This window comes from Panthera uncia (assembly GCF_023721935.1).
Source record: "Panthera uncia isolate 11264 chromosome C1 unlocalized genomic scaffold, Puncia_PCG_1.0 HiC_scaffold_3, whole genome shotgun sequence".
In the NCBI taxonomy this organism is placed as follows: Eukaryota; Metazoa; Chordata; class Mammalia; order Carnivora; family Felidae; genus Panthera; species Panthera uncia.
The window spans coordinates 29,846,834-29,874,537 of record NW_026057584.1 but is presented as its reverse complement, the minus strand read 5'-3'; the positions used below and the strand labels follow the sequence as shown (position 1 = coordinate 29,874,537).

The 27,704-nt window shown below is 40.7% G+C and overlaps 3 protein-coding genes and 2 non-coding genes across 9 annotated transcripts in view; 3 read left to right on the top strand and 2 right to left on the bottom strand.

The window, feature by feature from the left end:
• NDUFS1 (NADH:ubiquinone oxidoreductase core subunit S1) overlaps nucleotides 1-13,220 on the bottom strand; it is a 28,245-nt gene extending 15,025 nt beyond the window's left edge. The window contains exons 1-10 of one of the 5 annotated variants that reach the window (XM_049615069.1): nucleotides 12,915-13,220; nucleotides 8,715-8,779; nucleotides 8,096-8,187; nucleotides 6,289-6,396; nucleotides 5,531-5,607; nucleotides 4,379-4,460; nucleotides 4,157-4,287; nucleotides 3,529-3,714; nucleotides 1,837-1,971; nucleotides 1,043-1,157 (exon numbers count right to left, since the gene is read on the bottom strand). In XM_049615069.1, the coding sequence (XP_049471026.1) occupies nucleotides 1,043-1,157; nucleotides 1,837-1,971; nucleotides 3,529-3,714; nucleotides 4,157-4,287; nucleotides 4,379-4,460; nucleotides 5,531-5,607; nucleotides 6,289-6,396; nucleotides 8,096-8,187; nucleotides 8,715-8,775 (987 nt within the window). In that variant the 5' untranslated portion in view covers nucleotides 8,776-8,779; nucleotides 12,915-13,220. Of the gene's footprint in view, nucleotides 1-1,042; nucleotides 1,158-1,836; nucleotides 1,972-3,528; nucleotides 3,715-4,156; nucleotides 4,288-4,378; nucleotides 4,461-5,530; nucleotides 5,608-6,250; nucleotides 6,397-8,095; nucleotides 8,188-8,714 lie in introns of those variants that run through there. The other 4 variants (XM_049615068.1, XM_049615070.1, XM_049615067.1 and 1 more) reach the window with 4 other exon arrangements.
• Nucleotides 13,221-13,654: 434 nt separating this feature from the next.
• Nucleotides 13,655-16,320, top strand: EEF1B2 (eukaryotic translation elongation factor 1 beta 2). The gene is made up of 6 exons (XM_049615073.1): nucleotides 13,655-13,824; nucleotides 14,274-14,396; nucleotides 15,038-15,164; nucleotides 15,420-15,486; nucleotides 15,889-16,014; nucleotides 16,122-16,320. Exons 1-6 carry the CDS (start codon nucleotides 13,745-13,747, stop codon nucleotides 16,274-16,276), a joined length of 678 nt encoding a protein of 225 aa, XP_049471030.1. The 5' UTR covers nucleotides 13,655-13,744; the 3' UTR covers nucleotides 16,277-16,320.
• Nucleotides 15,262-15,339, top strand: LOC125912006 (small nucleolar RNA SNORD51). The gene has a single exon (XR_007454574.1). It is a non-coding gene; the product is annotated as a small nucleolar RNA SNORD51 (small nucleolar RNA).
• Nucleotides 15,628-15,760, top strand: LOC125912009 (small nucleolar RNA SNORA41). The gene has a single exon (XR_007454576.1). It is a non-coding gene; the product is annotated as a small nucleolar RNA SNORA41 (small nucleolar RNA).
• A 6,381-nt stretch (nucleotides 16,321-22,701) lies between the features above and the next one.
• CMKLR2 (chemerin chemokine-like receptor 2) lies at nucleotides 22,702-27,388 on the bottom strand. The gene has a single exon (XM_049615072.1). It carries the CDS (start codon nucleotides 26,869-26,871, stop codon nucleotides 25,804-25,806), a length of 1,068 nt encoding a protein of 355 aa, XP_049471029.1. The 5' UTR covers nucleotides 26,872-27,388; the 3' UTR covers nucleotides 22,702-25,803.
• Nucleotides 27,389-27,704: the final 316 nt, after the last annotated feature.

The following is a 27,704-nucleotide window of genomic DNA, read 5'->3' as shown; positions in this document are numbered from 1 at the left end:
GAGGGAAGCTGTTTTATATTAGAAACAAAGAGGTCTCATAATGAAGTTTGGAGAATGAAGAGTGAGGAATTACAGCTAAATACAATTTCTTCTGAAGTATCCACTGTTCCCTCAAGTCCTTTGTGTATGTTGCCTTTGTCTCTGGCTAGAAAGCCATTCTCTCCACTTTTGCTCTGGCAAGTTTGCATTCATTCTTATTTTTTTTTTTAATTTTTTTTTTTTTATGTTTATTTATTTCTGAGACAGAGAGAGACAGAGCATGAGATGGGGAGGGGCAGAGAGAGAGGGAGACCCAGAATCGGAAGCAGGCTCCAGGCTCCGAGCTGTCAGCACAGAGCCCGACGCGGGGCTTGAACCCACAAACTGTGAGATCATGACCTGAGCCGAAGTCGGTCACTCAACCGACTGAGCCACCCAGGCGCCCCTGCATTCATTCTTAGATTTTGCCTAAGTCACCTTACGTAGGAAGGCACCCCTGATACGCTAGTCGTGGTTAGGCACCCCTCCCACAGGCTCTCTGAGACATGATTTCCTGCACAACTAACTGCAGCAGCACATGATACCTGACTGACTCTGCATCTTTCCTGACTACAAAATTGTGGGAAGTAGGGACCACATATTAGTGGTCTCTATAGCCCTACTTCCAGCATGATATCTGGCATTTGGTTCTTTTGTTTTGTTGCATTTTTTGTTTTTTGATTTTAGAGAAGAGAGAGCAAGTGAGCACAAGTAGGGGAGAAAGGGGCAGAGGGAAAGAGAGAGAGAACCTTAAGCAGGCTCTACATTCAGAGCAGAGCCCGATGTGGGGCTCGATCCCACAACCCTGGGATCATGACCTGAGCCACAATCAAGAGTTGGATGCTCAATAAAGACTGAGCCACCCAGGCGCCCCTCTGGCATATGGTTCTTAATAAATGTTCATTAAATGGAAGGCAATCTTGGTAAAACAAAAGAAGTGAAGAGACATACATGACCCCTCTTTGTTACAAAGATGTCCCTTAAAAATTACAAATACTATTTATTCTATATTTCAATTTTTTACCATTCCAGCTACACGAGAGAGTGCATCTTCCCAGGAAGTGTAGGTTAAAAGCCCCTTTTCATTTCTGACCATTGGCTCGGTTAGTCTTTGACGTTTTAGCCCATCATAGGCAAATCTAGGTAACAGAAAATACACCATTTACGGAATCTTGCTAGAGGCAACTATAGTTTTCAAGTTTAAAATATAAAAGAAATGTTATTTAAATACAGTACTGGTTAAAGTGTCAAACAGAATAAATACCTGAATACAAATAATTACTTCAGGTCTTTTGAAGGATGAACTAATAAATTATTTTATGAACACCATCTGAAACTAAAACATCTAAAAAGTTTGGGTTCTTATGATTTGTTTTCAGCTACCTGAATACTCTTGAAATTGTAACACATAAAAATCTGACAGCTAAAGAAGCCAATCATTTAATCACTTTTTCTTTTTTTTCTCAAATCACTTTTACTTATAAAACTTGAATACCTCCAGATATTTTATCAAAATTATCACGTGCAAGCTCTAACTTATATTTAGCTTCTTTTCTCCAATGAACAAACTGGAATAGATTAAATATATTAATCCTCTTCAATTTTTCCAACTGGGAGGAAAATGGTATTTGTCAAACTTAGTAAGAAAGCCATTGATATACCTAGGACTATTAACATTAGTTTTGTCCAGTTCTCTATACAAATAATCTAGATTAACTAATTTACAAGAATAAAGACAGTCCCTTAAAATTAAAGTGACTATAAAATTTAGTTTAAGTCAACTGCAAAAGTGAAGGAAAACAATGTAGTAGCACATACCTGGTTTTATCAGAGATCCACTCTTCATTGATGTCCTCATGCATCCTTGGCAAAATCCGCATCACCTCTCCAGTTCTTGTGCTTACCACAATATTACTTCCAACTGCATCCATTACATCAATGGATTCCGTCTTTCTGAGAAAATAAACACCTATGTTTACCACATTTATTTTGGCAATAAGGACAAAGTTTCTGTTACCTGGTTTCTCAAAAACAAAAAAATTTACGATGACTTTCCTTTCTGAATTTCTAAAATTAATGGGACTCAGAGAAACTGCAATAAAAAAAAATACCCTCGTATTTGAATACGTCACATTAATTCCTACTGTAAAAATAAAGCTTTAATAATTGTTATCTAGGGGCACCTGGGTGCCTCAGTCAGTTAAGAGTCTGACTCTTGATTTCGGCTCAGGTCATGATCTCATGGTTCGTGGGTTTGAGCTCCGTGTTGGGCTCCGCACTGACAAAAATTTCTTAATCCGGGCTGTCAGCGTGAAGGCTGCTTGGGATTCTCCATCTCCCTCTCTCTGCCCCTCCCCCACTTGCACTTGCATGCATGCGCACGCTCTCTCACAAAAATAAACTCTAAAAGAACAAATAAATGAATAAAAATAGGAACTGTTAAATAATACAAAAGCCAATGGTAAGGGCTCCAAATGGACAAATTTGATTATCAACATAAATAGCAAGAGAGTAAGATTTTTGGGTATGGCCAATTAAAAAGTCTGATAAATCCTCCTCACAAAAAGCAAAAATAAAGCTGGACAAAATTAACAAAAAACAACCAATTCAGCACTTTGGAAATCTTCCAAAGGCAAACACCATCATGAGAAGCTTTTATGTGGGGCAAAACTACTGAACTTCAAGCAAGAAGCATAGAAATCAGTGGTGGTGTGTCTTGGGGCCTGTTCTCATCCCCTTCCTACCACCTGAACAGGAGGCTCTGCCAGGCTCAGGGAGGCTGTGGAGATGGAAGTTTCTTTTCTGCATGCATTATGGGAGTTTCAGGAAGCAAAAGAGAAAAATCCCTACTTGAACATTTCACCTATGTACTGTGCCCCATCCCCCCATCTTTTTATATACATAAAATACATGGCTTAAAACACAGAATTTTGAGATACTCCCACATATTCTAGTGGAAGTCTAAATATGGGGGGCAATTTAATGATAGGCTTTAGAACCTTAAAAATACCCAAATTTGTTGCAACTACCTACTCCATTTCCCAGTTCAGTCAGAAGAATCAGAGATAATACGCGAAAATTTATGAATAACAATTTTTATCATAGATTTACAACTATATAGAAACAAACTAAAATGTCTAATAATAGGAACTGATTAAATAAAGGATGATATAGCCACATGTCTGAAAACAATATACAGTGAGAAGAGACTATAAATTTTAAAACATCAAGACAATTTTACTCTTTGGAAGAACAAGTGAATAAAATAATTATGTGGTTAAGTACTTTGGAATCAATCTCCAAGAAAACTATAATTAATTTGCCAGATCATCCTATCCTTTAATCTATCTACTTACTTTCCATTAAGAGGGTTTTACTTAAAGCAAATACATAAAACCTTAGCAGACCAAAACAATTAGAATACAGGAAGAAAATGAATCTTAAATTTTTTTGAATACTAGCCAATTAAAGGATAAAAAACAAATTGTCAAAAATTACAACACTGAATACCTTGTTTCCCAAGGGCGGGCAGTAAAAGCATAGGGCTTCGAAGTCAGGGCACCTACAGGGCAGATATCAATGATATTTCCAGACAGTTCAGACATGAACATCTTTTCAATGTACGTGCCAACTTGCATATCATTTCCTCTGCCTGTTGTTCCCAAATCATCTACTCCTGCAATCTCACTTGCAAACCTGCAGGATAAAAATATACCATCAAATGGTAAAATCCAGCAAAATTATCTCCTTTCCTATGATCACAGTGAGATAATGATTTTCGAAACACCAAAAAGACACGAGTTTATTTTCAATGGTGAGCAAAGTCCTTGAATAAAAAATTGTTCAATGCTTGCATGTAATTTAATCACGGCATAACACAAACTGCACAAATCATAGGTATAGCTCAGCAAGTTATCAAGGAGTTAATGCTTGTATATTTTTATTTGTAAATTCCACAGAAGTTGATATTCACTGAAAGAGAACAATTCATTTTATTGGCTTATGCAGAAAACATTAAAAACATCCCTCTTCTCCTACCAAAAAAAAAAGTTGCCTTTTTTCTCTAGTATCGTTATTCCACCAAATTTTGTGACTATTATCTGAATGATATTGCAGAAGACAGAAGGAAAAACATTACCTGATGCAGCGAGTACACTGTATACATCTAGTCATGATAGTCTTTACCAATGGCCCAATATTCTTGTCCTCCACAGCACGTTTCCCATCTAAAAATCTGCTCCTATCATTTCCAAACATCATGGACTGGTCCTTTAGTAGATTAGGAGAGAGTTAACATAATGCTGCTAATGAAATTAAAACCTGAGATAATCAAAAAGATTTATGAAGTTTGACAACATACCTGCAGATCACATTCACCTCCCTGGTCACAAATAGGACAGTCCAGTGGGTGATTTGCTAACAAGAACTCCATCACACCTTCTCTGTATGAAAAGTTGTAGTACACAAAATGATATAAATTTTTGGCACTCAAAATGGCTATCTAACCTTCAGGGATGTACCTTTTCATATACTATTAACTTTACTTTTATTATCAAAATACCAATGTAACCATCATTCGAGTATTAGGCACATAGTCTAAAAAATGCTTATAGAGGTCCAGGAATAAAGTATCATTAAAGAATCTAGAAAATTATGACTTTTAAAAACACAAAATTACCCAAAGTCACTAAATAGTCTTCAGAAAACATTAATTCAAAACAAAATAGGGTGCCTAGATGGCTTAGTCAATCAGGTGTCCAACTTCGGTTTAGGTCATGATCTCGCAGTCTGTGGGCTCAAGCCCTGTGTTGGGCTGTGCTGACAGCTCAGAGCCTGGAGCCTGCTTCGGATTCTGTGTCTCCTTCTCTCTCTGCCCCTCCCCTGCTCACACTCTGTCTCTCTCAAAAATAAACATTAAAAAAAAATTAAGAAAAAACAAAACACCCACACAAATGCACAGCAAAAACAAATATAATCAATGCCTATATAGTAACAGTAATACTTTACTACAATAATCTCAGTTCAATAAGCCCCAGACTCACTATTCATCATAAGTTGAACAGGTTACTATATAAGAGATTCTTTTTCAAGTTTATTTATTTTGAGAGACAGCACGAGCAGGGGAGAGGCAGAGAGAGACAGGGAGAATCCCAAGCAGGCTCTTGCGCTGCCAGTGCAGAGCCCAACATGGGGCTCAATCTCATGAACTGTGAGATAATGACCTGAGCTGAAACCAAAAGTCAGACACTTAACCGACAGAGCCACGCAGGTGCTCCTAAATAAAAGCTTTTTTTTTTTTCTTTCCCCTAAATAAGAGCTTTTAATGCTCAAAACCATAAATACCTGACTTCACCTCCTCAACATGTACTTAATTCCACTGCTCCTAGAAGTCAAACGTGCCAACTTTTTCAAAACTTGCTACTGAATTTCCCATCTATGGGCAGGTCTAAATACTGAAATGAACAATTTTCTTCTCTAAGAAAAGTTACTATGCTAAATAACATGAAAGTACCTTGCTTTCTTAGATTTCTCTGAGTTTGTCAGGATATTCCAACCTTTCATTACTGGCATGGCACAAGCTGCCACAACCTGGAATTTCAATGGAAAAATGTCTAAGTATTTGTATTTAGTTGTAATTATAAGCAACCCAACATATAAAACATTCAGCTATACATTTGAAAATAAGCCCAGTATCTTTGAAGATTCATTTTTTTACTTTTCATAGTCACGATACGATAATCTGACACTTTACATTTCTCTATGAAAAAAAAATAAGATCTTGTACTTCTAAATTCTATCCTCCTAGTCAATGCAACTCTATATAGAGACTCTGAAACAGAACATCAAATAACTGTGTTTTGATTAGCAGGTACTACTGAATTAAAACTTAGAGGACAAAATGTCCTCTTCATTGTAATCCCTTTCTCTAGTGAAAATGGCCCGGCATGAGCCCTTCCAATGTACTGCCTGGCAATTCCACATCCTAGTTGTCACACAGCCATTTGGAAATACTACTGCCAGCTGTAAGAAGTCACCTTTAATTTCTCAATCTGTTGTAATTATATAGTGCTTGCATTTATAAAGCACTTTCACCAATGCATTTCCAGTTTTGAAATGAACAGACTCAACTGCACAAAATAATAAATTTACAGATACAATTAAACAGGGCTAGGTTTCTCCACTACAACAATGATTCTAAGTAAAATTCGCTGCAAGATTTAAAGTTTTCTACCTTCTACAGCATGGTGTGGAATTTTAGGTATCAAGTACCTTAGGAGCTTTCTCAATTTCAACAAGGCACATCCTACAGTTTCCAGCAACAGACAATCTTTCATGATAACAGAATCGAGGGATCTGCATGCCAACCTTCTCACAAGCCTAGAAGACAAAGTAAAAAATTCTTGCATTAGAACAATCTGACCTCATCCTTGCTTTGCCTAAAACAGAAAAAGAAAGGCTATAACCACCTGCCTTATTACTCCTATCTATAAACATCTATACTTTTATACATTCTTCATCCCTAAAGAGATTTCCCTCCTTCTTTGCTCTTGACTCCTGCTCCTGTCTGCTCTCAAGCCTGCTCTAAGGCCTCAGCATGCCTATACCTTATGGAAAAAACTGAATAAATGAACCTCAGATTGTGCTGAAGGTCTGACTCCTCATTTCCACTCTGAACCATTGTCCATAAAGACACCCCTTCAAACTCTGTCCCCGTGGTTTCATATGTGGACTTCCCATGTACTAGATGCAGCGGGTATAGTAATAAGCAAGATCTTGTCCCAACCTTCATACCGGTTCACATTTCAAATGATTATACCCAAACCCTCATCTGGAGCCCTGACAGTTCACCACTTCTCCAAGTTTTAGACTTAAATAGTTCTGTGCATGGATACGCTCTATGGACAGCTAAAATTCAATCTATTTGTGTCCCCTATGATACATCTCCAAATAAGTTAACAAAGCCAGAAACCACAAAAATTTTTCCTGCTTTTCATTGTGCCTAAAGGCCTATCAACTCACTCTCACTGAATCTATCCTTTTATTTTCATTCCCATTGCCACTATCTATTTTAGGCCTTTAATTTTCAGTTCTACTAATGCAAGATACTCTTCCCTTGTGTCTCACACCAGTCTTGTTATTCTCCAAACTAACATCCTCTATGGTCCCTGCGATACAGCTTAACTGCCATGAAAACTACTGATAGGTCAAACTATAAGCTCTTTAGTATGACATATATCTTCTTTCATTGCTGAATCTATTATAGTAATTTGATTTCTTGTTTTCTCATCTTCTATATATACCTTATGTTCTAACAATAGCAAACTATTTAAAGCTTCTTTGTCCAAATATAAACACTTATCCTTTACAAATCTCCTCAGGGAGCACCTTAGATATCCCTAACATCTCTATCACTTCCTATATACCTGGCAAAAATACTCTCCACTGTACCTTGAACATATACTGTTATGTATTTATTGTTTACAGGTCTATGCCTGGCAGATAGTCTAAAAATGACTGCTAAATGAATAAAGAGCATTTAGTTCTTGGTAACTTGCAGACAGAATGAAGTATCACTTCTTCAAGACCAATTTTGTTAGTTCTGAAGGAATCTGGAGAAATTATATATTTAATGCATGAATTCATTTACCTGCTTTGTAGGACACATTCTTAAAAAATATTACTAAAAATAGAGAAATCACATGAAATGAAAAGCATCAAGCAGGTTCACAACAAACAAAAATTATCTTTTCCCCAAACTTACCTAAATTAACTTGTAATTTATTTTTGGTAACTTCAAATTTTAAATGGGTATATACTTGGAAGGCAGAAGTGAAACAAAATAACTGCCATAATTCACTGAAGAAAGTCAGAAACGGATAAATGATAGCTCACTTTGAAATGCCAACATTTTAAATCCAACTTACTTTCATATAATTTTACTGTCTATAGTTCTTTTATGAGCATTTATCAAGGAATCTTAAAAATTTTTAAAGTAAATAAAGAGTGTAACAGAAATAAATTGATACAAAAAAAACCACAACTTATACAAAAATAAAGAATTGGAACATATGCCTACTTGGAGTACGGTAGTTCCTGGTTCCACCATGACAGACTGACCATCGACAAATACTTCAATTAAGTTGCTTGCTGCTGTGGCAGTTGTTCGAACTGACCATCAAAAATATTGAGATGAGAAATAAATTAAGAGTTGAATTCATTATAGCAGAGGATAATGGGTTAACTCTAACCTACAAGTCTAAAATTTTTCCTCATTTTACACTATTCCCTTCTATTTCTCTAGATGCAAACTGTTAGAATACTGAATTAAGACAAAAACTTTTCCAAACCTGAATACCAAGGTAGAATATGGCTGCCCACTTTTAATGGTAGTTAATTTAAAATTTTTAATACCATGGAAAGTATGTTCATGGGAATACTACTTTTCAAAAGCAGGACTGCTTTTTCCGTTTTGGGACTGATAGTTCCTACTACTTTTTATTCCATGACAACTTCTATAAACTGTTTAAAGTTATATTTTTAAAATTATTCAATTTGACTAGGGTCATTTGTTTCTATTTTATTTAAAACAAATTATGTTTAGGGTCTTTTAAGAAACATTCCATAAACCAATGAATTGACAAAGACAGTAAATACAAAAATAGTACCCACAAATGCAAAAAAAAAAAAATACTCACCACATCCTTTATGAGACTTAGAAAGGCCTACTAAGGCCCTTTTTAGAGGTATCCTTAACATATTGCTAAGAATAAAACAAAGAAGAGTTATATTATCATAGGAAATAATAAAACTCTAATTACAAACTTTTGGGTAATGGTTTTTAAGTTTAATAGCACTTTACATACATTATTTCATTGAACATTCACAAGTCCTGATATTTTTCCTCAAATTCTAGAGATGAGAATACTCAGTCTGAGAGAGAGTAACTAACTGACTTGTACAATGTCAAGGAGCTAAGAAGGAATAGCTAGTAATCAAATTTACGTAAAGGGCAGTGTTGTCGTTTTTAAAGTATAAACAATCAAATGTAAAACACTACTATGTAGTAATATAAATTTTAAGAATAAGTGAGCTTATCATTAATACTATGTAAATAAGACCTTCTGCCTTCATTTCGTAGCAATACTCATTCTAACATTCCATGTTCTTTTTTTTTTTATTTATTTTTTTTAATGTTTATTTATTTTTGAGACAAAGAGAGACAGAACATGAACAGGGGAGGGTCAGAGAGAGAGACACAGAATCCCAAGCAGGCTCCAGGCTCCGAGTTGTCAGCACAGAGCCTGACGCGGGGCTCGAACTCATGGACCGTGAGATCATGACCTGAGCCAAAGTCGGACGCCCAACCGACTAGGCCACCCAGGCGCCCCTAACTTTCCGTGTTCTAAGCAGTCATCTACTAAATGTTCCTGAGATTCTGAGATGGCTCAGAAGTCCAAGCCTTTTAAGTATCTGGAGAGCCATTTTCTGGGCTTGGTACAATTATTTTACAGATTTGCAATTATAGGTCTGTTCTACCCTCATTGGATTAATGAACTTCTTGAATCTTTGTATCTTTGGTGCCTATTTCCAAGGCTGATACACAGTAAGCTCTAAAATAGTGGTTCTCAGGGTGCCTGGGTGGCTCAATCAGTTGGACAACTGACTCTTGGTTTTGGCTCAGGTCATGACCTCATGGTTTGCGGGCTTGAGACCTGCGTGGGGCTCTGTGCTGACAGGGTGGGGCTTGCCTGGGATTCTCTCTCCCTCTCTCTCTGCCCCTCCTCTGTTCGTGCTTTCTCTCTCACAAAATAAATAAACTTTAAAAAATAAATAAATAAAGGGGCGCCTGGGTGGCTCAGTCAGTTGAGAGTCCGACTTTGGCTCAGGTCACAATCTCACGGCTTGTGAGTTCGAGCCCTGCGTCAGGCTCTGTGCTGGCTCAGAGCCTGGAGCCTGCTTCATAGTCTGGGTCTCCCTCTCTCTCTGCTCCTCCCCCACTCATGCTGTCTCTGTCTCTCAAAAATGAATAAACGTTAAAAACAATTAAAAATAAATAAATAAATAAATAGGAGTGCCTTGGTGGTTCAGTCAGTTGAGCATCTGAGGCTTGATTTTGACTCAGGTCATGATCTCACCGTTTGAGATCGAGCCGGGCATTGGGCTCTGTGCTGACACCTCAGAGCCTGCTTGAGATTCCCTCTCCCTCTCTCTCTGCTCCTCCCCGATTCACACTCTTTCTCTCTCTCTTTCAAAATAAATAAAAATTTAAAAACAAATAAATAAAACAGTGGTTCTCAACCAGGTACAGTTTTGTTTCCCAGGGAACATTTGGCATCATCTGTACACACTGTTGTCACAGCTTGGGGGGAGGTTACTAGCATCTAGTGGGTAGAGGCCAGGGTACTACTAAACATCCTACAGTACACAGGACAGTATCCCGTAATAAATCTTTGTTGAATTACTGAAAGAAATAGGAATGAATTATATAAATAACACCCATTAAAGACATACGTAAGCAAACAGAATGTTAACTGAACTTTAGAGTTTTCATCCATTCATTTGATCATAAGGGCTTGGAACTGAACTTTTTGTCTACTCACTTGATCAAATGGGCTAAGCATCTAAACTATAATTTTTCACTTGGAACTTCTAAAAATGGAAATTATGTGATCAGAATGTATCAATGTAGGGGCACCTGGGTGGCACAGTTGAGTGACAGACTCTTGGTTTCCGCTCAGGTCATGACCTCATGGCTCATGAGATCCAGCCCTGCCTGGGGCGCTACACTGACAGCATGGAGCCTGCTTGGGACTCTCTCTCACTCTCCCTCTCCCCACGCGCGCACACACACACACACACACACACACGCTCTCTCAAAATAAACTTAAAAAAAAAAAAGTATCAACATAATGACTTTCAAAAGTAAAGAGAGAAAACAGTATGTATACATAAGTTTTAAGCATAAAGTTTCACATATCTATTATAGAAGAGGTATAACAAGCTTTCTAATTCAGACTTGTTAATTCATAAAATTCATTAATTCAACTTGTGATACTGAATTTGCAGACATGAAGGCTACCACATACCAATGAGTGATTTTTGATAAATCAGAGTTTCTGCTTAATGTACAGATCAGGAAGCAAACAATACTTCCTAGATTATGTGGTATTAGGAGTTCAGTAAATGTCAATTAGAACTAAATTCAACATAGACAGAAATAGCCACTGAAAATCAGTTTCAAAGTCCTCTTCCTTGGTACTCCCTCTCTGTACCATAGGCACACATTGTGTACATAACTTTATTATTCCACCTACTAAACTGTAGGTTAGTAATTGATTTTAGTACCTACTAAACTGTAAGCTCCTTGAAGAGGAATAGTGCAATTTGGTCATTTCCCTTTTCCGAAGACCTAGCCCTTGAAAAAAATAACCATCAAATAATCTTGTCAAGTTCCAAAATGAGTAAACTCTATCTTATTAAAATCTATTGCAATATAAAGGTAAATCTGAATTTGCTGAATTAATAGTGACAATGAAAATCAATAATCAATATTTCACACAACGTCAACACTTTCTTACTATTATTTTGTCTCCATACAATATAAAAGTATTGCCCACTTTAGCTAGGAAATCAAGCAGCAATAGGTGGTCTCTTGAAAATCCAGCAGGGAATAGTGCATAGCCCCAACAAAAGACAGTTTCACAAAACTTTATTTAATCTGTACTTTACATGTATTTATCTACCGCGTGGGAATGGAGATAATCGCCTCCAAATGGGAAAATGTTAATGACCAATCATTTCTAAAACTAGACTGGACAATTTTAGCATAGGAACAATACAATATATTCCCTACCATATAGCCTGCATCCACGCACTTCTCTCCAAGGTACCACTCTATTGGAAGCCACCATCGTCTTGCCTGAACTATTATAAAAGCCCCCCCAACAGGTCTCCTGCTTTCTACACTGTTCCTACAGCCTCTCCCATCTTCCCACAGGCTGTGGCCTCGGACTTCAATGCATTCCTTCAGAGCTTTCTGGCCTCTCCTTGTCCTTCTAATTCGGGCTTAAAAGCCATTCTTCAGGGAAACTTTCCTTGATCAGCCTGTCCTAAATTCCCCAACTACTCCCTAGTCCTATCACCCATTTTATTCTTCGTGGACTCGGTTCTAGTTCATAGCAGACGTTCGAGAACTATTTGCTAAATGAATTCTATGTCTAATCTCTGGCCGAAACTTAACTTCCACTTTCCTGGAATTAAAAAGTGCAGGTGCTCTGACAGCCTTATAGCAAACACCCTGCTTAACGATGCACACGCAACTCGGTGGAAAGAACATTCCGTAAAGAAACAACTTGAAGTTTATTCAGCAGACACGATTCACGTTACATTTTCAACGCCCTCTATTCGTTCTCGAGCGGAGCTGGGGCGCGTCCACGGTCTCCCGGTACGCGCGTTAGATCCCAGGAACTTTTAAGCAACGAAGCGGTGTTATCCGCAATGCGACCTGGGGCAAAGCTTTTAAATATTTCCTAGTTTCCCCACCAGGGAAAGGGATAAAAAATGTTCCCCAACGCACTCAATGGACAAAAGCAAAAACAACAAAAAACCCCCGAGGAGTGGATGGTGGCTAAGGCAATAGCGGCCAACAACGTACTGTATCAAGTACGTGTGAACTCGGTGGGGGCAATGCTCAATCCGCGGGCCTAAGTCAAGTACATAGATCCTCTCCCGGGGAACAAAACGGCCTCGGCTCCACAAAGGGGAATGACCTGCATTTCCCTTGCACAGTGAAGGTCACCCACAAGCCTGTCTCCAGGCCAGCGCTCCCAGGGCTTCCTACTCCTCCACCAGCTTTCTGCTCCGAAAGACCAGAGACCATGGCTAACAGCCCTCACCTGCCGGCTCTCGGGGGTGCCGGAGGCGGGGTGAGACGCGGCACCCAGTCAAGGACAAGAGTAGAATGAGTCACCTGGGCCAAAGGAAACAGTCTCGTCAAGAAATCAACTCCTGTGGCAAGAGGCACCTCAGCCTTCTCACCCAAGCACGACCTCACCTTCCCCCTGGAGCCGCCGAAGCCGCTCTGCAGAACTGTCTGCACCGCACCAACCCCCTCAGAGAGACCCGCTTGCTTATTCAATATGGCGGCCTCGGCTGACCTCGCCCGCCGGGCCGGAGAACGGGAAGCCAGGAGGGACTAGAAGCCCCAGATTCGACAATTTCCCCGCTCAGGTTGAGTTCGGCAATTTCCGTCAGCTGGCCAGGGGGCGGGGCGAAGGGCCAGTCGGTTGGAAGGGGCGGGAGCGGGGGCGGGGTGGGGGTGGTACAGCTTGGAACCGCAGTTCCGCCGGAAGTAGTCATGCTCCTGAGGCCCGGCGTTTTCGGTCACTTCCGGCACTTCAAGGGGCGGTTCCTGTAGTGTTCCGGGGCCGCGCGGTACTTATTCAAGAAACACCCTTTTGTATGAGTTTATTTCTAAACACAAAGGCCTGCTAATAGCACGTGGGCCGTTCAATTCAGAGCCACCCAGTTTTACATTGAGGATGAAGAGATTAACGTACTTTGACCTTTAACCTTCGGCCCCGTGCGGCAGAGGGAAACGCCTACGTCTCTATATAAGGCCTTTTCCGGCCTCCGGCGGCCCCTTTTCCCTTTTAGCGCTAGGCGCTCGCTCCCTGCGCTCGTGTTCTCCCCCCGCTGCTGCCCCGTTCCGCGATCCGCTGGCGCCATGGGTTTTGGAGACCTGAAAACCCCCGCCGGCCTCCAAGTGCTCAACGACTACTTGGCGGACAAGAGCTACATCGAGGGGTGAGGACAGGCTTCGGGCCGGGGTCGGGCTCCTGCGGTCGGGCCACGTGGCGCGGCCTCTGCCGCCACTGGGGGAAAGGCAGCGGGGCTGCGAGGGGTGAGGGATTAAACGTGTGCTTTCTTTCCGTTGACGGGGTTCAGCCGGGTTTTCCCGCGGGTTTACTCGGTTAGCGAGTGTAAGCCTGTAGGTCTGGGTTAGAGGTTAACAATCTTTGAGGTCCACCAAGTAGCAGGGATTTCTCGGGATAGCGCAGAGGACCAAACACGTGGTCCCTGATCTCAGGGAGTTTACTGAAAAACCGGGCAGCTTGGGTTGCCAGGTAGCAAATGGTCCAGTTCCCAGGAATAAGTTAGACAGGGGTGGCGTTTGTCATTTATTTGCTGGCGTTGGTGGGTTTTTTTTTTATTTATTTTAAAGGAGAGTGTAATTATTTTTGCGTCCGCGGCAGGTATGTGCCATCACAAGCAGACGTGGCGGTATTTGAAGCAGTCTCCGGCCCCCCACCTGCCGACCTGTATCATGCCCTACGTTGGTATAATCACATCAAGTCGTACGAAAAGGAAAAGGCCAGGTAAGATTACCTTGGTATTTGTCTGAAGAGCAGGATGCTTCCTAAACTTAAACCCAAGATTTAACACCTGACCACATGGGACCCAGGCTACTTTAGTTTTGTTGGGATATTGTGAGCTAAGTATCTTTGTGACTTGAGAAGGCCAAGAGACTGAAGTCCTCCGTTTTTTCACAGAACAGGTAGAACATGGACAACAGCAGTTCAACTTTTCCCCACACTGCCCAGACAATGTGCCTCGACCCTGACCTGGGGGGCCCACCTCTGGGGTGAGAGGGTGGCTCATTCATTCAGTACTTGGCCATTCTTCTGAAACTGCCAACAAGGGTGGAAGTTTGGGGAAGTGGACTCCAGTTCACTAAGAATGGAACTGAGCGTACTTAATGAAATCTCAAACTGAAATACTCATACTGAAAGAGTAAATCCTAGTGAGTATTGAATGTAATCCCGTCTCACATGCTACTAATGTTTGTTGGGTGAGGAGGTAAAGATGCAAAAGTGTTTATCTGGGAGTGGTTAGGGGTAAATTCGTAGTACAAAAGGGTTCTATTGATAAATAGGGATGGAAACAAGTTCTGGTGTATGGTCTGAAAAAGAACATCGTACCCACCTCATCGTGATCGAACTTAAATTCTTTTTTGAAGCCTTCCAGGAGTGAAGAAGGCTTTGGGCAAGTATGGCCCTGCCAATGTGGAAGACACCACAGGAAGTGGAGCTACAGACAGTAAAGACGATGATGATATTGATCTCTTCGGTTCTGATGATGAGGAGGTATGACCTAAATGGACACGTATGTCGAGCTTAGTTGTAGGCTCTGGTGAAATTGCCTGGATTTGAATTCTGGTTTCACCACTTGGTTACCTACCTGACTTAAAAATGATGAGTAAAACCAAATCACCATCTTTCGGCTGAGCTCGTGATGGATTTGCTTTTTTCTGATGAGACTGGTCTTTGTTGGGGTTGCCCGCTAGCTTTTGAGCTGAGGAACAACTAGCTTTGTGAAATGAATTTAATTTTTCTTCATAGGAAAGCGAAGAAGCAAAGCGGCTAAGAGAGGAACGCCTTGCACAATATGAGTCAAAGAAAGCCAAAAGTAGGTCATCTTATAATCTGTGCTGCTTTAATTTTATAATAATGTGAGTAATTTCATTTGAAGCTTGCTCGCCAAAATAATTTCCTCCTTTGTTGAATAGGTCAGTATTTTAAAACCCGTGTGGGTGGCTCTTCATAAAACTTCCACAGCTACTGGTCTGCAGCCGCTCTTACGGTAGCAGTTGTGGCATTCCTCTGTGGGAAAGAAACTGTCACACAATTAAATACCTCTTTCTTAGCACGACAGAAAGTGGGCATGTGAGTGACAAACAGATGACTTCTGTGATTTTGTTGGGCTGAGGAGATGACCCACCGGAAAACAGATGACGATTTTAAAAATGTCTTCGACTAAAATGAAAAACGTAATTGAGTGTCTGAGTAATGCTGTTTGTGCTCTTTTTAGAACCTGCGCTTGTTGCCAAGTCTTCCATCTTACTAGATGTGAAACCTTGGGACGATGAGACAGATATGGCAAAACTAGAGGAGTGCGTCCGGAGCATTCAAGCAGACGGCTTGGTTTGGGGCTCTTGTGAGTTCGGTCTTTACTTTCTGAAAATAGCATCTGGAGTTTGCATAATTACCACCTTTGTCAAAGAACAGGCCTTTTCTAAGGTTTTTTTCTTGATGGTCTTTCAGCTAAACTAGTTCCCGTGGGGTATGGAATCAAAAAACTTCAAATACAGTGTGTAGTGGAAGATGATAAAGTTGGAACAGATATGCTGGAGGAGCGGATCACTGCTTTTGAGGACTATGTGCAGTCCATGGACGTGGCTGCTTTTAATAAGATCTAATGTTCGTTGTAGACAATTGCCCTTGAATAAAAGCTTGAAGACAACTGTTGACTCTGACTCTTACATGGGGTGGTTTTTATGTTTTTCCCATTTTGAGGGAAGAAACTCAATGGATGTGTAATTCAAAAATATAAATTTGGGTCAGCATTGTTAGTATTTAGCCCAAATTAGTAGAAATGAACTCGATCTTAGTATAGTTTCTGGACCCAATGCGCGAGGGTACCACTTTAACCACAATATTGCAAGTTTCCTATTTGCCTTGTTTTCAAAAGAAACTCTATAAACTTCACTTGTGGAAATTTTGGATTAAGAAATTTGACGAGGGGTGCCTGGGTGGCTTAGGTGGTAGCGCGCCCAACTCTTGATTTCAGCTCAGGTTGTGATCCCAGGGTTGTGGGTTGGAGCTCCATGTTGGGCTCTGCCCTGAGCATGAAGCCTGCTTGAGATTCTCTGCCTGGGTGGCTCAGTTGGTTAAGTGTCTTCACTTCGACTCAGGTCGTGATCTCATGGTTACTGAGCCCCAGTAGGGCTGTCTGCTCTCAGCATAGAGTCTGCTTTGAATCCTCTGTCTACCTCTCTCTCTGTGCCCCCCACCGCATGCTCTCTCAAAAATAAACGTTTAAAAAAGATTTTCTGCCCCTTTGCCCTGCTTGTGCATGAGTGCAGGCACTTTCTAAAATTAAAAAAAAAAGATAAATTTTTTGCTAGATTTTTAGCCCTGCAGGTTTATAATGGTTCAGACCTTGGGTACTTTTGCAGGGAGTTAACCAAGTTAATACCCAGGCTGGTTTTCCTCAGTGGGGATGTTGGGAGTATTTTAATGTTTGCTGGAATACTTAATGAAACATTGGAGAAAAGGGAATTAAGTGTTGAGATGGACCAATGACTTCATTTGCAGACGAAGTATAGTAAAACCTTGGTTTGCGAGCATAATTTATTCTGGAAACATGTTTACAATCCAAAGCACTTGTATGTCAAAGCAAATTTCCCTTTAAGAAATATTGGAAACTCAGATGATTCGTTCCACAACCAAAAAACATTCATGTAAAAAGGGTTACAGTACTGTAATTTAATACAAAATACAAAGAAAAATTAACTTGCATGTACCTTTGAAAACCCTCATGGCTGGTGTGAGGGAGGTGAGAGAGGAGGGTTATTGTGTAGGATGACTTTCACCATCACTAATGAATGTTGACTACAGTACAGTTTTTTTATTTTGAAAGAAGGATCAGAGCGAGAATCCCAAGCAGGCTCCCCCCCGCCCCGCCGTAAGCACGGAGCCCAGTGGGGCTCGAACTCAAAAACTGAGATCATGAGCTGAGCTGAAACCCAAGAGTCAAAACACAATTAACCCACCAAGCCACCCAGGCACCACAACTACAGTACAATGTTGAGAGACTTGTCATATACGTATTTAATGTAATTGGCAATAAGGCAGCAGAGGGTCTCTATCTGTAGGCAGCCTGACCTAGAATGAAGCAAGGCATTCCTAAGCTTACTCTTGTATGGACAAGCAAAGGACTGCCCAGAGGTAGAGGTGCTTTGAAGTGACAAAAAAATACACTAGTGCCAGACACACTTCCAATGAAAAATTGATTTCTGCCAAACACCGCAGCCTGAGAGCAAGCATCTGAGCGTGGGAGACAATCACCCACGGTCCGCAGCGAGAAAGAGAACCATTGGTTTAGTTGTGATTTGACGTTTGGCACCATATACCACTTGTATTATAAGACCTTGCTCGTTTATCAAGTTAAAATTGAGAAATGTTTGCTCATCTTGCAGAACAAGTTAACTCGCAGTACAAGGTTTTACTGTAATTTGTTGTCACCTAAGGATCTTCAAGTCGGGGGTTACTTGAGACTGAAACTTCACACAATTAACAAATTCCACTTGAAAGCAGTATGATCAGAGATGGGGTGTGCAGTGTTACTAAAGGGACACCTGACCCGGGGTGTGCAGTGTTACTAAAGGGACACCTGACCCCGAGGAAGGAAATCAGCTCCAGGGAAAGATTCCCAAATTTGACACAAATTAGAACAACCATTCATCAGGCAGATGCTGCAAGTTGAAAACAATGCCTCGTTGACTGTTAAGGGAGAGCTTGTTTTAAGGGTTTTTGGCAGTGTGGTTTTTGAGTAGCAGTGTGTCTTGGGAAAGGTGTTTACAGGTAATTGATTCCCAGGCTGTGGTTCATAAGCCTGGCTTGGGTGTGGAGGTGGGGACCGAGTGGCACATTTTACTTGGATTTGGAAATATGAGAACCTGTTGGGAAGGGACTTCCATACTGCGGTCTTGCTGCAGGTAAATACTGAGATGAAGGCAGTATGTCTAAGTCAAGCATACTTGACTTACTGGAATACCGGAAGCACCCGGGTCATAGTTTGGAATATATGCAACCTTTGGCCTTTTTTTTTTTTTTTTTACCGTAGTTTTTATGAAAGAGTTTAGGAATTATATCTTGAAGTCTTATTTTTGTGGTCCCTATAGACCAAAGAGATGAAATGATATGTTTGAGGTCAGAATTTTCCTAGCCAAACCAGACAGTGCTATTCTTTTCCTCTCAGTTGGATTTTCTTTATATGGGAGACCACTTGGGGCGCCTGGGTGGCTTGGTTGGTTAAGCCTCCGACTTCGGCTCAGGTCATGATCTCACAGTCCGTGAGTTCGAGCCCCGCGTCGGGCTCTGTGCTGACAGCTCAGATCCTGGAGCCTGTTTCGGATTCTGTGTCTCCCTCTCTCTCTGCCCCTCCCCTGTTCATGCTCTGTCTCTCTCTGTCTCAAAAATAAATAAACGTTAAAAAAAAATTATATGGGAGACCACTTTACATGTGGGAAATTGTTTACATTCGAAAGAAAATGTATTTAATCAGTACTTCTACGTATTGATGACTACAATCTGCACTAAGCAGTATTTCTACCCTCATGAGGAATTTTCCAATTGTCAGTGTTATGAGAGCCAGCAGAGGGCAGTGCTTCATTTTCTGGAGAACCAGAGCCTGGAGATTATGGAACTGTTGCTATGGAAAGATCGAGATGTAGCAACTGGTGAATAGTAGCCCCAAATCATTCACAATCGTTGACATGTTAAAGGGATTGAGCTCAGCCAAAATGTAACATATTGATAAAAACTAATGATTAAAAATTTGGTTAAAAGTAAAAGGAGTTAGTCAATTCAAACTGCAGCTGTCTTGCAAATCTCAAAATGATAAACGTGACTTTAAAAATCTTCACAGCCTCAAATATTTTTATTGGTATCTTTTAATTTTTATTTTAAAAAATAGTACAGTAGCATAGTTCAGAAATCAAGGGGTTATACAGTGAGGTCTGTCTCCCTACCCCCCCACCCCCAGGCCTCCTGTTTACCTCCATAAAAGCAACCAATATCAATGTCAACAAGTCCTTAGGTCTTTCCAAAACTAGTCTGAACATAGAGTAACTGTAGCATACAATACAAGGTGTTCTGCACCTTTTACTTTGTCCATCGAAATAGACTTGGATGTCTTGGAAATTATATCTTGGATATTCCATATTGTATTTATAAAGCTTCCTGGTTTGCTAATAGTTACATAATCCTTTGTCTCATAGCTTATTTCACTGGTCTGTTTATTGGAGCTTTCGATGGCCTTCAGTTTTCTGCTGTTAGAAGCAATGCTCACATTTCATGTGAGCCAATATACTGAGCGACCTGTTTTTGAGCCATGGGGCGCAGAAAGCATATGTATACATAGAAAATGAGATATTTTTGTTTGTTTCTGACTTTGGAGAATTAAGATAAAAGAGGCCACCTTTTTTTTTTTTTTTTTTTGACGCCCCAGAAGTGATTGCAGTAACTCAGACCATATTTATTTTTCATGTTCAGCATCCCTAGCACAAGGCTGGGAACCGTGTGGCAATTCAAAATGATTCATTCAGTATCCTGTCAGATGCTATAAAAATACAAAAGAGTTAAGAAAACTACAATAGGGAGTTGTCTCAAACACATAAAATTGTTAAAAATTAGTCATTATGTGATTAGGCAAGTAATCCAAAAAAAAGTTCAGAGGGTCAGGGAAGGCTAGAATTGAAAAGTTTTTTTAAAGAAGTTGGGACTTGAGCTGGATGGACCTTGATTGGTAATTTGTAAAAAAAGGAAACCCACACACACAAAAGAAAGAAAACACGTGAAAATTCCGGGGGGGGGGGGGGTAAAAAGCAGAATGATAAAGGCAGGAATAAGAATGGACAGTGACACATTTGGGAGGCAATTAGATCAATCTGGCTGGTTTTTGCAGTATCTGTTTGGTATTAGGGTGGGGTCAGGTTGTACATTCAGCCTGGCTCCTGTGAGGGCAGCGTGGGGCAGAGACTTGAAGGTTTCCAAGCCAGATAATGACAAAGGCAGACAGCTTTGACCTGGAGATGGTGTAGATGGAAGCTTCTGAAGCAAAGGGCTGTTAAAACCCTAACATAAGTGAAAACGGCTAACTTACGGCATGTATACTCAATGAAATACTTTATGGACAATATAATTAAAAAGTAACAGACGCTAGCAAGATTAAAAAATACTGGAGTTTTTCCCTATTAGGAAAAGATAGGCTTGTGGACAAATACAAATACAAAAACCTTGGTGTTCATGTTTGGGGATATATGTGTACTCCCCACCCCCCACCCCCCCAAACAAATACAATTTAGCAATGGCAAATTTTTTGTCCTTACAATAAAAAAGTAAAAAAAATACATGCCTCATATACATTGTCCATTTTGAACCCCCTTGCAAGCCTATGAGATAAAACAGACGCTGTTACTACCATTTTAGATGAGGAAACAACTCTGAGCAATGATTTGCCCGACGACTCACCTAGTGAGAGAGAAACTGAAACGCAGGTCTTGGCCAGGTAACGTGTTGGAAATAGAACGACGAACATTCTTCATCCCTGCTTTTAGACAATTTAATCCTATTTCATTGATGTGACCCTTGCTGCATATCCTCAGTTAAGGAGAGTGAGAAGATAAAGTCACATAAGGGTACATTTAAAATGGATATTGAGACTGCTAAACATTCTCTCATTACGTGCTCTGTATGGATAATAATAGTTGCATTCCAGAAATGTCCCAAATGACCATCTGTTGTTTGGAAGGCCACTGGCCTGCATAACTTCAGTAAAGTAAAAATCAAAGGAAAATGTCCAGGGACTTCTCAAATTCATCCCCAAAAGAACTGCCCATATGTAAGATACTATTCAAACCTGACACCAACTTGTAAAACTTCTATCCACCCTCCGTCCCTACAAAATGGGAATATTCTCTTTTTTTCTGATCACAGCCTGTTTTCCAACCTCTGTACATCTGCCCTTAATGTGTCACCTATCTGAAAATGCCTCTTTCCTCATCGGCACTTTAAAAAATTGCAGTCATTCTTCAAGATGCACTTCAAATACCTCTTTCAAGATATCTTTTATTCTGCTTCTGACCCTTTGCAGCCTCCGGACGCAGTCTTTTATAGAACTTCTATACTGTCTTGTTTTTAAATTCGCTGTGTAGCTCCCCTATGATTCCTAGGAGATTTTTACGTTCATCCAAGAGGAAAGGATCTAATATTTACTAAGCAGTTACCGTGTCAGAAGGTGCCAAGAATTTCATTAATACCAGCTAATAGTGATCAAGTTATTTATAGAGCTAAGTACCCTTCTAAGTGCTTTACCTGCATCAACTCATTTAATTTCCACAGCAACGTAGCAGGTACCACTATTATCTCCATTTTGAGATGGGAGAAACAGGTCCAGAGATTTGAATTAATGTAGCCACAAGGTCACAGAGCTAGGATGTGTGAGGGCCTTACTTCAAATCCAGATACCCTACTTCTGGAAGCCCTGGGACTTGCCTTCTTCAAACAGCTTCTATCCATTGAAGAGGCAGGTCTGACTCATTGGGTCTCTGCCTCAGTCCCCGAGAGCCTGGATCCTTTACTGTCCTGCCAGCTAGGCACTGAACTCCCTCACTCCCTTCCCTAATTGTTCAGTGCCTGTCCTCTCCTCCAGCCTCTGTCCTTTTAGTCACTCAATCCTGCTCCTAATCATTAGACCCCCGGAAAGCTTCACTAGTCAGATTCCAACTATCCAGGGAGGAGGCTTGGAGTCCCCAGGCCCAGGCCCAATGCTACTTCCTGGATCTACCCTCAAACTGAGAATAAAAAATTAACTCCTGTTTCTGCTGGGAAGTACTTGTACTGCTTGCTACTCTCCCCTAGCAGATTCCTGTTACTATCAGCGATTATCAAAGCTACTAACACTAGAGTTTTTAGCCTGGGATCTAAGAACGCTATTTTATTAAATTTTTTTTTTTTTAACATTTATTTATTTTTGAGACAGAGAGAGACAAAGCATGAACGGGGGAGGGGCAGAGAGAGAGGGAGACACAGAATCGGAAGCAGGCTCCAGGCTCTGGGCTGATGGCCCAGGCGGGGCTCGAACTCACGGACCGCAAGATCGTGACCTGAGCTGAAGTCGGACGCTCAACCGACTGAGCCACCCAGGTGCCCCTAAGAATGCTATTTTAAAAGCCTGTTTCTAGGGAAGGGCTCCTGGCTAGCTCAGTCTCACATGCGACTTGACTCTTGACTGTAGGGTTGTGAGTTCGAGCCCCATGTTAGGTGTAGAGAATTTTTGTTTTTTTAAATTTTCTTAATGTTTATTTATTTTGAGAGAGAGTGCACAAGAGAGCACGAGTGAGCAGGGGAGGGGCAGAGAGAGAGGGCAACACAGAATCCGAAGCAGGCTCCAGGCTTTGAGCTGTCAGCACAGAGCCCCCCCCATGGGGCTTGAACCCACAAATTGTGAGATCGTGACCTGAGCCAAAGTCAGACACTTAACCGACTGAGCCACCCAGGTGTCCCAGATTACCTTTTTTAAAAAAAGCATGTTTCTAGGGAAAGGACCTGAAACTTTCATTAGATTCTAAAAATGAATTCAGCATCCCTCTAAGACCTTTGTAGACCTTCTTTAAAGCATTTTTCTTTTTTGGAAGCCCTACCTTTCATATCAAACACTGAAACATATTGAAATCCCATATTAAATGTAAGTTTTTATATAATTACAAAATATTTCATTTGGCCGACATAAAGGTGTATTTTATAGACGTATAATTATTTATTAATTTTGACTTTTCAAGTTTCTCTTTTTGTATTCTAGAACCAATACTATTTTTTAAGATCTCAGATTTTTTTGAAGTTTATTTATTGAGAGAGAGAGAGAGAGAGAGAAATCCCAAGCAGGCCTTGAGCTGTCCTGATGCAGGGCTCAAACCCACAAACTGGGAGATCTTGACCTGAGCCTAAACCAAGACTTGGATGCTTAACCAGCTGAGCCACCCAGGCACCCAAAGATCTCAAATATTTTTATAGGCCCTTGGTAAGCTCCTGCTTACCAGGTAGTAACATCTCCTGCTCCATAATTTCCTTCTGCCCTTGGTTGCCTAATCCTCTCCCGCGTTCTCACCCTTCCTTTCTCCAACAGCCTTGAGAATCTCTCCATTTGCTCGAGCTAAGGATGAGCCTATAGAGTTCTCTTTGTCTTGGATCCTCCAGCTTTTCTCCTGATCCGGAAATCAAGGCCTATCCCTTGAAGGCAAGTGGAATCTCTTAACCCCTCGTGGTACAGGGGGCAGACACTGACAATGAGTACCTTTCTTCCTACCCTCCCTCCATACTGGGTAGGGCAGAAACCATGAAATTTGGGAGTGACAGGTTGGGATATGCTGAGCTATGCCACACATTTTGGGGGAATAATTTCCAAATCCAGATCTGATTGTTGTATGGGCCAACAGTAAAGGACAGAGCCAATGAAGATCTGAGACTAGCATTTCCAAAAGCTGAGAGATGAAATAAAAAAGGATACTGACTCAAGAAATAATACATCTCCTCCTCCCAATTTTCAAAATAAAATCCGGAAAATATGGAAAGTTAAATGCTTTTAAAAATTGCAGTGAGTAACAGAGTTTGTATTCATAAAAGACAAGGATACCAGCAGAGACAAGGGACAGGAACAGGATCCTCAGGAAACCCCAAAATCAAGCAACCCCAATGTTTGTTCACTTCTATACTGGGTGCTCTTTCCTCTCTGAACAATCTACACTTTTCTTGGCTTTCTTCTGGCACTTATTACTGTCTACCTTGTTCTGGCATTGTTTTCATGCAGGTTTGATCTCTAGACTTTCTAAACTGTTAAGTGCCACATGCCTCTGTATACCCCTTAGACATTCACCTGTTTGCTAAAGGAATAAATGGATAGAAGGCAAAATACCATTACCGTCTAAAATGCAACAGATTTGCACCATGAAGAGGTCACTCACTGACGTAAAGGTATACTTCATTGGTCTTGTACTGGTGCCTACATCAATACAGTTATAGGAATAGAAGGTAGAAATATATCACTATGTCGTCACACATGCTTTCTTTTTCTGAAATCTTTCTGAGATTGGGCTGGCCTACCTACTATCTAGATGTCAGGGTTTTACGTTTACAGCAATGTCATGCATACTTGCACATACCCAGAGTTTTCCAAAAATGTTAAGTATACTGATACCACGAGGGATTAAGGATAGGAGCATATCCCCATTGACAGGTGGGGTCACCTCCCCTTGAACCTGAACTGACCTAGTGGCTACTTGGACCGAGAGAGTACAGTGGACGTGGTACTGCATCAGGGGTCGGACATAGACTTTAAGAGGCCTAGAGATGTCCACCTTGGCTTCTTAGGGCCCTAAACTGTGCCATATAAGAAGTCTGACTACCCCAAGGTACCATGCTGGAAAAGCTGTGAAGAAAAAAGAGAAGAGAAGAAGGGAAGAACAGACAGTAGGGCAGAGAAGACAAGCTGTTCCCAACCTCAGCCACTGGGGTCATCCCGGTCCAGCTAAAGCTCCAGACCTTGTGAAGTGGAGAGATGAACCATCTCTCCGTGCCTTATTTGAATTTCGGACTCAGATTTATGAGATATAATAGTAATAAATTGTAATTTTAAGCAACTAGCTTTTGGGACACTTCACTAGGCATTAATAGTTCACAATGTGTTAAGCTACTATAACCATTACTTTAATTTATAAATGTATATACATAGATTTCATGAAATAAAGAAATTAAGTACATGCTGCATTTTTAAGACACGTCTAATAGGTTCCTTGTGCAAAACTGAAGTGAGCTTAAGCACATATTTTAACACTTTTGAAATGAGTTAATCATATATTTAATATTAAGATTTAGGACTTCCAAATTACTAAGATTTAAAAAAATAGCTGATACTGTGTCACCAGTGGTGACTAATCCAATATGGTATAATTAGCAAAAATGACAGATAATTTAAGTTGCAGGGGGGAAAGAAAATGAAGATCTTTCCTAAGGTTTATACCCACACAAAAATGTAATGCCAATAAATTGACTAAAAATAACAACAAAAAGATAAGGTTAGTTCTGTACCTTGGAACCAAATAACCTGAAAGCATTTGTCAGGGGACCCACATAAAAGCTTTGCACTGATTTGTGGAAGAGTGATAACTCACTGAGCTGTTTCCAGGAGACACAGGTTCTTGGTCTCAGAGTTCCTGAGCTGTTCGCTCACCGTGCCAGAACAGCTGACTTCCCACAGCGTGTGCTTTAGTATCTCAGCAACCGAGGCCCGAAAGCGAGTTTGGAACTTCTTACTAATTAGGACGTAGAGGATGGGGTTCAAACAACTATTGAGGAATGCCAAGCCGGTGGAGAGGGGGATGCCGGCCTGAAGCACATGGTGGAAATAGCTACTGTGGTGGATTGTAAGCTCCCAAATGCTAAACAGGTGATAAGGAGTCCAACAAATCAAAAAGGCCATGACCACAGCGAGGATGGTCCAGAAATGCTTACTGGAGACCAGGATGCTTCGCTTCTTCACCTTGAATATGAGACACAAGTAGCAAATGCTCATTGCTAGCAAGGGGAAGAGGTACCCAACAATAAATTTCACCCAGGTCAGAACATGGTGCCTCACGAAAGTAAGGTCAGGATCATACTCGTGGAAATTGTTATAGCAGAGAGTGTGGTTATTGAACTCCAGAGTGTCCCGGAAGTATAGGGCAGGACCACCCATTAGAGAAGCCAAAAACCAAACGAATGTAATAACTATCAGGGAGTTCTTTAGGGTTCGGTGCCGATGAGATACGACAGGATGGATCAAGTGGATATAGCGGTCCAGACTAATCACCGTCAGGAAAAAAACACTAGCAAACATGTTCAGCTGGGCAATGAAGGAATTGGCCTTGCACAACAAGATGCCAAAGGGCCAGTGGAAATTCATGGCCACGTAGGAGATGTACAGAGGTAGGAAGAGAAGAAAAATGAAATCCGCAATAGCCAGATTGAGGAACCAGAGAGCGGTGACTGTCTTCTTCCACTTGAACCCCGTGAACCAAATAACAGTGGCATTTCCTGGAATACCCAAAATGAATGCGACACAGTATAACACCAGGGAGATCCAGTGAACAACGCCCAGGTGGGCTTTCTCCTCCAAATCAGACTCTGAGGAGTAATATTCCAGGGTATAGGAGTAGTTCTCAAATTCTTCAAATAATGTTTCGTCTAGATCTTCCATGACCTTGTCAAGTGGAGAATGAGGGTATCTCTAGAAGCAAATTTTAAAAGAAAGAAAACAATGTTTAAAAGCAGAAGAAATGTTCAGTGAATAAGGAACGCCAGGCTAAAAATATTGCATCTTATGAACTGGAAAAAGTATATTTTGGGATAAGATTTGTGATTATATTCCAGACGTCCAAATCTTGGTGAACCTCGAGTTTGCTCCGATTACTCTCAAAGCTGTAAGAATTGATTTTTGTAAAGTATTCAGTAAATGCCAAATTGAAACGATGCAAGTGTAATCCCTCTCTCCGTAAGACCTATAGGCCTGACTAGAGAGAATCTAACATTCAATAGGCATATATTAGGTTCTTACTCTGCACGATTATTTTATGGAAGGTACAAAAGAAAACAGATGGATACTTACACGGTGATGACTTCAAATCCCTTAGTGGTACCCTGACTTCCCAAGCTATGGACAGAGTTCCAACTGCTTCATCAATCCACCCACCTGGATGTCACAGACAAGTGCTAGAGATTTTAATACCTTATTTTGTATCCATTGATGTTTTGATTCTATGTTTATGAATGCAAATATGTCCATAAGAATTATATCAGTATGGAAGGCTTTTCAACCAAAAGGTATCCTTGGGAGTAAACTTGACTATGACCATTTAGTTTCTGTATCAATTTCCCATAGAGTGCAGCTAAGCTTTACTTAAAATTTTGTTTTATTGAAATTCCTTTGAAGTAATTTGAATTAATGATCTTTTACATTTACAACAAAAATCTGATTTTTCTTTAAAGTTTATTTATGTATTTTGAGAGGTCGGAGGGGCAGAGAGAGGGAGA